Raw genomic sequence first — 11,506 nt, 5'->3', positions numbered from 1 at the left:
CTCGGAGTCTTGTTCACGAGTGAGGGAAGAGTGGATGGTGAGATGGACAGGCGTCTTCAGTAATGCGGACGCCGTATCGATCCGTCGTGGTGAAGAAGGAGCTGAGCCGGAAGGCAAAGCTCTCAATTTACCGGTCGATCTACGTTCCCATCCTCACCTATGGTCATGAGCAGGTTAGATATTAACTAGGGATGTCCGATAATGGCTTTTTGCCGATATCCGATATTGTCCAACTCTTTAATTACAGATACCGATATCAACCGATACCGATATCAACCGATATATACAGTCGTGGAATTAACACATTATTATGCCTAATTTGGGCAACCAGGTATGGTGAAGATAAGGTACTTTTTAAAAAAATGAATCAAATAAAATAAGATAAATAAATTAAAAACATTTTCTTGAATAAAAAAGAAAGTAAAACAATATAAAAACAGTTACATAGAAACTAGTAATTAATGAAAATTTGTAAAATTAACTGTTAAAGGTTAGTATTATTAGTGGAGCAGCAGCACGCACAATCATGTGTGCTTACGGACTGTATCCCTTGCAGACTGTATTGATATATATTGATATATAATGTAGGAAGCAGAATATTAATAACAGAAAGAAACAACCCTTTTGTGTGAATGAGTGTGAATGAGTGTAAATGGGGGAGGGAGGTTTTTTGGGTTGGTGCACTAATTGTAAGTGTATCTTGTGTTTTTTATGTGGATTTAATTTTTTTAAAAAAAGAAAAAAGATACTGATAATAAAAAAACCGATACCGATAATTTCTGATATTACATTTTAACGCATTTATCGGCCGATAATATCGGTAGACCGATATTATCGGACAGCTCTAATATTAACCTAATTTAGATATTAACTAATTCAGTGTCAATATTTGAGTGGGCCCCAGGCCCCTTTGTAGTGGAAAAATTGGGCCCCTTAGGTCAAAAAGATGAAAAAAAAAAACCTGCCTTTTTGTGTAAAAGCAGCAATAGACACACCATGTGTTATCCCTCGTCACCAAAGTTAAGCAACCTGTTTAATGTTTTACACTACATAACTTCTTTTTACACTTGTGAGAAGAATGTTAAATGAAACGTGACACAAATCACATCACACGCTCGTCAATAAAGACTGAGTTGTATTGTTTCACTGTTCATAATTAATATATTTCTACACTTATGACAACTACTTATTAAAGACTTATGATGACTTTATATTTTACAGGGAAAACATGTGCACACACTGGAGTTATTCAGGGTCCCAGAATGGATTGTGTTTGACTTTTGAGGTTTTGTTGTGTGCATGTGTGTGTGTGTGTGTGTGTGTTTGTACTAACTCTGCAGGTACTGAATCTGTTTGGTCGACTCCTCGGTCTGCTGAGAGTTATTCCTCCTCTCCTCCTCCAGCAGAGCTACAAATATACAGGTTGACATCCATCATCCTTATCATGCAAAGCTACAACTTCACAAATTAATCATCAATATCAGTTTGTACACGTGCACGTTCAGAGACGACCACCGTGTATCCCACCAGACGTCCTCTGGACATCTTATGCCATCTGACACACAAGTAATTCATGTATGAACCATACTGAAAAATTCTGGCTCCTGGGCAAATGGAATTGAGGTCTCCTGATGTAAAAACTTCCCCAGAGGATTAGGAAATGTTACGAAACGTCTGTGTTTTGCAAGAACTACATACAGTACAGGCCAAAAGTTTGGACACACCTTCTCATTCAATGCGTTTTCTTTATTTCCGTGACTATTTACATTGTAGATTGTCACTGAAGGAATCAAAACTATGACACCTGTGAAGTGAAAACCATTTCAGGTGACTATACAATCCAATCCACTTTATTTACCGTATTTTCCGCACTATAAGGCGCACAGGATTATAAGGCGCAACTTCAATGAATGGCCTATTTTAAAACGTTGTTCATATATAAGGCGCACCGCATTATAAGGCGCACCGCATCATAAGGTGCATAGAATAGACGCTACAGTAGGGATGATACTCGAAACCGGTTTTCCCGGTTGTTTGATAAGAAAACAACCGAGTCCTCGGACTCGAATCCCTTTTTGAGAACCGGTACCCGTTATCGAGACCACTATAGTAAAGGAAAAGAGTTGATTCTTTATTCGAATCCCGTCCTGACCAGAAATGCTCCGTGGGACATCACAAGAAATGACGTCATGTAGCTCAGTCATTAGGCGCAGATAGCGAAAGCAGGAAAACAATGGACGGGAAAAAGCGCTCCAAGGTGTAATAAAGTTCAAAACAAAAGCTATAATCCATCAAATAACTTTACTGAGAGATATTAGCAGGGTAAAACACATGACGAACACTTTTACGACCAACCGGAAACATAGCAACCAGGCTAGCAACGCACCTCCTTTACGGCAGCTGTCGCAACGTTCTTAAAGCAACCGCAGCACATACATATATATTCTACATATCTCACTTTTTTAACTTTTGTTTTTCTTTCCTTGTAAACAAAACAAAATCACACTGTAGATGTGTTGTTTGTCTAATTATAAATAATGCAGACGAGGCGTGTTGGCTGAGTTCTTGACGTTTACTTTCACAGCGTGGCAACATGCAACACTTTTCGGGGCTACCGCGCATGCTCGTAACTCCCGTTGCATGCTGGGTAGTGTAGTTGTTATATTCTCTAGCTCATAACATTTTTCCCCCTATAAAGAAATAATTTTAACTCAATAAAGTGTATTTCTTTTTTTAGCTTTAACTTTTCATTTTTTAGCATTGTAACCACATTTGCAAACAACTTTTCTCTTCATAGAATTTTCTTTCAATAAAGAAATAAAGTGCAAACATTTTAAAGCATCATAACAAACAGTTATGTTCCAATAGCAGCAGAAGTGCACTTTTTGGAGAGCTGTATTATTTTCAGTTTTGTGCCCAAGGGACTGATTTTATTTAACACTATATTATGATTTATACACCTATAGTGATCACAGAGACAGGTTGTTTTTGTGTTACTGTATATATTTGTTTTTCTGAAAAAATCCCACTTAATATACTTTGGGTAACAACAGTCAATATTTATTTATTTTATTTAATTTTTTTAGGTGGGTAACAGTCAATATTTATTTATTTATTAGATTTTATTTTTTATTATATAATAAAAGTGAGCTTTTGTTAAACCAAATATTGTGTGTTTTTTTCCATATACAACAACCTATCTGGACTCCATAAGAGAATCGATAAGGAATCGGTTCGATAAGAGGATTCGATAATAGGCTCGAACTCGATAATTCCTTATCAAACATCATCCCTACGCTACAGTAGAGGCTACGTTATGCATTCCGTAGTTGTGAGACCTGTTGTGGCTCAATTTTGGTCCACATATAAGGCGCACCGGATTATAAGGCGCACTGTCAGCTTTTGAGAAAATTGGAGGTTTTTAGGTGCGCCTTATAGTGCGGAAAATACGGTACATAGCACATTTAAACAACAAAAATGTTTCCAAAGTGCTGCACAACAATATTAAAAACAATATTCAAATATTATCCTTAGCTCCACCAATGACTGAATAAAAACAAAAAATAAATAAATATAAAACCAATATAAAAATAAATATGATTAAAAACGATTTTAAAGGGTAAAACCAATTAAAACAGTAAATAGAAATCCAAATTTTAAAACACAGAGGACAACAGAGGACAGAGGACCACACAACTCACGTACTGTTAAAAGCCAAAGAATAAAAGTGGGTCTTAAGACGAGACTTAAAACACTCCACTGTGGGAGCAGTTTGAACATGGAGGGGCAGAGTGTTCCGGAGCTTAGGGCCGAACACAGAGAAGGCCCTGTCTCCCCCGGATTTAAGTCTGGTCTTGGGCACCACGAGCTGGAGCTGGCTCTTGGACCTCAGAGCGCGCGCAAGAGTGTAAATTTGGATGAGGTCCGAGATATACGGAGGTGCCAGTCCATGTACACTACCGTTCAAAAGTTTGGGGTCACCCAAACAATTTTGTGTTTGAGCCTTCATTTCTAAGAACAAGAATAGACTGTCGAGTTTCAGAGGAAAGTTCTCTTTTTCTGGCCATTTTGAGCGTTTAATTGACCCCACAAATGTGATGCTCCAGAAACTCAATCTGCTCAAAGGAAGGTCAGTTTTGTAGCTTCTGTAACGAGCTAAACTGTTTTCAGATGTGTGAACATGATTGCACAAGGGTTTTCTAATCATCAATTAGCCTTCTGAGCCAATGAGCAAACACATTGTACCATTAGAACACTGGAGTGATAGTTGCTGGAAATGGGCCTCTATATACCTATGTAGATATTGCACCAAAAAGCAGACATTTGCAGCTAGAATAGTCATTTACCACATTAGCAATGTATAGAGTGTATTTCTTTAAAGTTAAGACTAGTTTAAAGTTATCTTCATTGAAAAGTACAGTGCTTTTCCTTCAAAAATAAGGACATTTCAATGTGACCCCAAACTTTTGAACGGTAATGTAAAGCTTTAGAAACAAACAGCAAGGTTTTAAAATCAATTCTAAGATGACGAGGGAGCCAGTGCAAACTCTGAAGAATTGGGGTTGTATGCTGGCGTTTCCTGGCCCCTGTTAAAAGTCGTGCTGCCGTCACACAGAGGAAGTCCAGTCCCAAGAAAACAATAAATCCTTCAGCATAAATGTTTCGTTGGCTTTTGTTTTTAGACTACCTTTTGAAGCTCATGGAGAGAATGCCAAGAGTATGCAAAGCAGTAATCAGAGCAAAGGGTGGCTATTTTGAAGAAACTAGAAAATTCAACATGTTTTCAGTTATTTCACCTTTTTTTGTTAAGTACATAACTCCACATGTGTTCATTCATAGTTTTGATGTGACAATCTACATAGTCATGAAAATAAAGAAAACACATTTAATGAAGAGAAGGCGTGTCCAAACTTTTGGCCTGTACTGTATGTATGTATACCTCTATTCATGGCCAATAATATGTACATTATTATTAATATCATCAGTACTACAACAGTATACAGTAAGTCACCTTGAAGGTCCAGACATTTCTGTTTGCCAGTGTTGGCTAGTTCCTGGGCCTCCAGAAGCTCCCTGTGGAGGTGGTGGATGACCTGTTCCGTGTCACCAGGTTCTAAGCCAGCCCGATGCAACTCAGCTAAACACACACAGACATACATTCAAATGTAAGAACATTCAAAGTGAATATGAAGCTTTAAAGTACCAGTATAATGTTAAAACAAGTTGCCTCTATATTGAAGCTATCATCATATATATCTAATTTAGGACACCAAAAGACTTCCAAAGTTTAAGAATAAATGGATATGATCAAAATAGTATCAATCTCACAGATATTCCCGAACCAGTCACGTGATCTGTGACGTAGAGGAGGAACCACAGATCCCTTCCCCATCAACAACAATGCTAATCAAGCAGACTTTGTGACACCCAACAACGATTACTTTGGGACAAATGATGATCAAAAACCTTATATTTTTGAGCCCGAACACAAAGAGGATGAGTAATAAGTTTTAGTAGCCGAGTGTTAAACGGATGTAGCTTTATTGTAACAATATAGCATTAGCAGCATTGCTCGGTGCTAAACATACAAACTAACCATAATAAAACAAACACTAATATTTCCACTCTCGCTGGGATGTCGACCGACGGGACGCTCACATAATCCCGTTTAGATGAAGATTAAATCACAATCCTGGCTGCAACTAGCTTCTTTTTGTGTCTTTTCTTCCATCTTGAGGGATGTGAAAGTGGAGCAGCCTGTCGGTCCATGGTCACATTTGTCTAGTAGCAGGTGAGAGATGCATGAATCCTAATCTAGAATGTACTTTTAGCAAGCTTGAGACCAAGCAGAAGCAGCCACTGGCTCAGTGTGTCAACAATAGCAGCGTAAGCTAGCATTAGCGCACTGCTATCAATGTACTGCTAAAATAGTCCGTCTGCGTTAGAGTTTATAATAACAATATCACTCATATTTGTCAGGGCACGACATGTAAATGGAGTATTGTTGGCGCTTTCTGGATGTTTTTTTTAGAGGGTTTTAAGGGCGTAATAGAGGACCCTCCATCTGTTGACTCAATTGTTAGCTATTTATTTACGATTTGAAATGCATGAAAAAAGCCAAGCATGTGTTCTTGTCTTACATAAGGATTGTGAATGATGAACAGCACATCTCTTTAAAATGTTTGCATATTTCCAGTGTAACTGATTAGGTAATATGGTCAGAGTGCAGGAACATTACTACAGTGACGTAAAACCTACAGAAATTGCCGAAGATATTCAGAGCAGAATATTCGAATAAACTGACCGAATTAGTTACATTTTGTAACGTTTAGACCAGGGGTCACCAACCTTTTTGAAACCAAGAGCTACTTCTTGGGTACTGATTAATGCGAAGGGCTACCAGTTTGATACACACTTAAATAAATTGCCAGAAATAGCCAATTTGCTCAATTTACCTTTAACTCTATGTTATTATTAATAATTAATAATATTTACACTTAATTGAACGGTTTAAAAGAGGAGAAAACACAAAAAAATGTTGAAACATAGTTTATCTTCAATTTCAAATCTTTAAAATTCAAAATTCAACCGAAAAAAAGAAGAGAAAAACTAGCTAATTCAAATCTTTTTTTAAAAATTAAAAAAATAATTTATGGAACATCATTAGTAATTTTTTCTGATTAAGATTAATTTTAGAATTTTGATGACATGTTTTAAATAGGTTAAAATCCAATCTGCACTTTGTTAGAATATATAACAAATTGGACCAAGCTATATTTCTAACAAAGACAAATCATTATTTCTTCTAGATTTTCCAGAACAAAATTTTTAAAAGAAATTCAAAAGACTTTGAAATAAGATTTAAATTTGATTCTACAGATTTTCTAAATTTGCCAAAAGAATTTTTTGGAATTTTAATCATAATAAGTTTGAAGAAATATTTCACAAATATTATTCGTCGAAAAAAAAGATGCTAAAATGAAGAATTAAATTAAAATTTATTTATTATTCTTTACAATAAAAAAAAAAAAAATACTTGAACATTGATTTAAATTGTCAGGAAAGAAGAGGAAGGAATTTAAAAGGTAAAAAGGTATATGTGTTTAAAAATCCTAAAATCATTTTTAAGGTTGTATTTTTTCTCTAAAATTGTCTTTCTGAAAGTTATAAGAAGCAAAGTAAAAAAATTATTTAATTTATTTAAACAAGTGAAGACCAAGTCTTTAAAATATTTTCTTGGATTTTCAAATTCTATTTGAGTTTTGTCTCTCTTAGAATTAAAAATGTCGGGCAAAGCGAGACCAGCTTGCTAGTAAATAAATACAATTAAAAAAATAGAGGCAGCTCACTGGTAAGTGCTGCTATTTGAGCTACTTTTAGAACAGGCCAGCGGGCTACTCATCTGGTCCTTACGGGCTACCTGGTGCCCGCGGGCACCGCGTTGGTGACCCCTGGTTTAGACGATATTTTCACGAACTTTGCAGATTCCAAATACAATTTTGCATATGGTTTATTGGATACAACGAAACACAATCAAGCATATAAAGACAACTAGTTTTTCCACCCCACTGGTACTTTAAGCTCCCCCTTAAAGAAAATTAGTGTAGATTACTAACTAATCTTCAAGCTTTGTGTGTTGACCCATTAGAGCAGAACAACAAGTGATGCCATGGTTACCTTTAAGAAGAGCTACTCTGTTCAGGGGTTCATTGAGCTCCTGGTCGTCCATGTTGCCGTCTGAAACCAAATTAAAAAGGCTTGAATTAGTACTGTTTACTATTTTCATTTAGCAGGAAACCTTAGGGCATTAATAAAGTATTTCTGATTCGGATTTCTGATAACCCACATTGTCCATAACTTTTTTAACTCAAATTGAACAGACGCTCAAACAACAACAAACAAATCTACGTTCTACTGACCTGATGTGTCGTCACTGCTGCGGTCTTTGCTTGGACTCAGCGTGTCAGACATGTCCGACTCTTTGGCATCCATCTGATTTCCTGTGGACACACACACACACACACCACAGGGTCAGAATGTGTTGGACATTAGTCAAATAAATATGACAAAACGTGTTGAGTCACAAATGTAAAATGTGGTGTTGAGAGGCTGAGTCATATTATTATCAGCAATAATGTACCAGAAAATGGCTGCCAGAATGCTTTTGCATTGGCTTTTTAAAACAATGACAAGTATTCGCACAACGGCGCAGAGGTTAAAGGTCAGAGGGCACCTGTAAAGGATTCTACATTGTCAGCAGTGGAGTCTGTCAGTGTAACTGTTGAGTTTAACAACCACACTGGGGCTGTTCTGTTTGGTGACTGGCACTAATAAAGAAACTATTGAAATTACCATATTTTCCGGACTATAAGCCACCACTTTTTTCCCAAGCTATGACCCCTGCGGCTTATATAAAAGTGCGGCTAATCTATGGGGGTTTCCCCCGCTAATGGCCATAAATATTTTGTATACAACAAACACACACACAGTGACTGAAAAGGCGTGTTATTGTTCGTGCTATGGCCCCAACCTTTGGACGAGTTCGCTCACTGAAAGTGCTGCGGGTTGAATGTCTACAGCAGGGGTCACCAACGCGGTGCCCGCGGGCACCAGGTAGCCCGTAAGGACCAGATGAGTAGCCCGCTGGCCTGTTCTAAACATAGCTCAAATAGTAGCACTTACCAGTGAGCTGCCTCTATTTTTTTAATTTTATTTATTTACTAGCAAGCTGGTCTCGCTTTGCCCGACATTTTTAATTCTAAGAGAGACAAAACTCAAATAGAATTTGAAAATCCAAGAAAATATTTTAAAGACTTGGTCTTCACTTGTTTAAATAAATTCATTAATTTTTTTACTTTGCTTCTTATAACTTTCAGAAAGACAATTTTAGAGAAAAAATACAACCTTAAAAATGATTTTAGGATTTTTAAACACATATACCTTTTTACCTTTTAAATTCCTTCCTCTTCTTTCCTGACAATTTAAATCAATGTTCAAGTAATTTATTTTTTTATTGTAAAGAATAATACATACATTTTAATTTAATTCTTCATTTTAGCTTCTGTTTTTTCGACGAAGAATATTTGCGAAATATTTCTTCAAACTTATTATGATTAAAATTCAAAAAAATTATTCTGGAAAATCTAGAAAATCTGTAGAATCAAATTTAAATCTTATTTCAAAGTCTTGAATTTCTTTTAAAATTTTTGTTCTGGAAAATCTAGAAGAAATAATGATTTGTCTTTGTTAGAAATATAGCTTGGTCCAATTTGTTATATATTCTAACAAAGTGTAGATTGGATTTTAAGCTATTTAAAACATGTCATCAACATTCTAAAATTAATCTTAATCAGGAAAAATTACTAATGATGTTCCATAAATTCTTTTTTAAATTTTTTCAAAAAGATTCAAATTAGCTAGTTTTTCTCTTCTTTTTTTTGGTAGAATTTTGAATTTTAAAGAGTCGAAATTAAAGATAAACTATGTTTCAAAATTTAATTGTCATTTGTTTCGTGTTTTGTCCTCTTTTAAACCGTTCAATTAAGTGTAAATATCATTAATTATTAATAATAACAGAGTTAAAGGTAAATTGAGCAATTTGGCTATTTCTGGCAATTTATTTAAGTGTGTATCAAACTGGTAGCCTTTCGCATTAATCACTACCCAAGAAGTAGCTCTTGGTTTCAAAAATGTTGGTGACCCCTGGTATAGAGTGTATTTCTTTAAAGTTAAGACTAGTTTAAAGTTATCTTCATTGAAAAGTACAGTGCTTTTCCTTCAAAAATAAGGACATTTCAATGTGACCCCAAACTTTTGAACGGTAGTGTACATCAAAGTTTAAAACCTATGACATTTCATGTATTACTTTTTTTTTTTTCTGTCATAATGTAAGCAATGAAAACATTTAGTAAGAAAGATGAAGAATCCACATTATTCCCAGGCTTTCGCGGGCCATATTAAATGACGTGTCGGGCTGGATCTGGCCCCCGAGCCTTGAGTTTGACACTATGGTCCAGAAAATATGGTATCTGTTTCATCTCACACTTCCATTCCAAAGGCGAATAGTTTGAAGAGCATTTAGCAGCCTTGAGTCAAGAAGTGGAGATTTACTGTACCTTTAAGACGATCCGGGCTGGTCAGGATGTTGTCTTCTGCTGTCTGGTTGTTCTGTAGGTGGGTGTCTGCACACAAACACAATGACGTATCTGCACCCTTTCTAAAAGTGCCCCTTATTTATTCCCATTTCAAATAAGCAGTGAATAAATCATTCCGGTCAGGACTAAACTCGTCCTTCCCTCCCAAAAGCCGTTTTATTAGCAAAGCTCTCACCATCAAAGATGGTCAGTTTATGGATTGATGAACTGACTGCTTCCTTCAGCTGTTTCACTGCTGCAGAGACAAGAGGGGAAAAAAAAGAAAACAGCTAATATCAGCAGTGAAAGGAAACCAATTAACCAATGCTGCCGTTTCCATGGAGATAAATGTGAGGACACTGTTTATCTTGATGAGAGTATATTTAATGAGACCGAATAAACCAATGTTTTTCAACCTTTTTTGAGGCAAGGCACATTTTTTGCGTAGAAAAAATGCGGAGGCACACCAGCAGCAATCATTAAAAAACCAAACTCAGTTGACGATAAAAAGTCGTTGTCGCAATTGTTGGATATAACTTTAAAGCATAACCAAGCATGTATCACTATAGCTCTTGTCTCAAAGTAGGTGTACTGTCACCACCTGTCACATCACACCCTGACTTATTTGGACTTGTTTGCTGTTTTCCTGTGTGTAGTGTTTTAGTTCTTGTCCATACTTGCCAACCTTGAGACCTCCAATATCGGGAGGTGGGGGGGGGGCGTGGTTATTTACAGCTAGAATTCACCAACTCGAGTATTTCATATATACCGTAATTTCCGGACTATAAGCCGCACCTGACTATAAGCCGCACCAGCTAAATTTAGGGGAAAATACAGATTGCTCCATATATAAGCCGCACCCGACTATAAGCCGCAGGGTTTTGATGTGTAATTAGCGTAGTATATAGGGGTTCCTGCTACCACGGAGGGGATTGTCGGGACAGAGATGACTGTTTGGGAACGCAAAGCGTCCCATTTATTAACAATAAATCTTTCAATCATTCAATCAAACTTTCACATCTTTGACATGGCGAACAACATTCGTGCAGAGTACAAATAATACAACGCTGCAAAGTAATACAAAGTGCTGGCCTGTACGTTATCAAAATAACCAGCCTACCGGTATATGAAAAGTCAGTCTTTAATCATTGTGTCATCGTCTTCCTCCTGCGTACTAAAACCACCCAAATCCTCTTCGTCGGTGTCGGAGAAGAACAGGCCGTATATAAGCCGCACCCTTGTATAAGCCGCAGGGACCAGAACGAGGGGGAAAAGTAGCGGCTTATAGTCCGGAAATTACGGTATATATATATATATATATATATATATATATATATATATATATATATATATATATATATATATATGCATGA

At 36.4% G+C, this 11,506-nt stretch overlaps 1 protein-coding gene across 7 annotated transcripts in view; it reads right to left on the bottom strand.

Annotated features, from left to right (window-relative positions):
* Positions 1-11,506, bottom strand: part of slmapa (sarcolemma associated protein a) — a 117,651-nt gene that overhangs the window by 21,699 nt on the left and 84,446 nt on the right. For all 7 annotated transcript variants that reach the window (XM_062038190.1, XM_062038191.1, XM_062038192.1 and 4 more), the window contains 6 exons: positions 10,330-10,389; positions 10,116-10,181; positions 7,920-8,000; positions 7,678-7,737; positions 5,012-5,137; positions 1,334-1,408 (listed from right to left, as the gene is read on the bottom strand). In XM_062038190.1, coding sequence (XP_061894174.1) covers positions 1,334-1,408; positions 5,012-5,137; positions 7,678-7,737; positions 7,920-8,000; positions 10,116-10,181; positions 10,330-10,389 — 468 coding nt within the window. The remainder of the gene's footprint in view (positions 1-1,333; positions 1,409-5,011; positions 5,138-7,677; positions 7,738-7,919; positions 8,001-10,115; positions 10,182-10,329; positions 10,390-11,506) is intronic.

Source organism: Entelurus aequoreus, linkage group LG26 (assembly GCF_033978785.1).
Source record: "Entelurus aequoreus isolate RoL-2023_Sb linkage group LG26, RoL_Eaeq_v1.1, whole genome shotgun sequence".
Taxonomy (NCBI): Eukaryota; Metazoa; Chordata; class Actinopteri; order Syngnathiformes; family Syngnathidae; genus Entelurus; species Entelurus aequoreus.
Note: the sequence above shows the minus strand (reverse complement) of the source record. Positions and strands in the feature narration are given on the sequence as shown.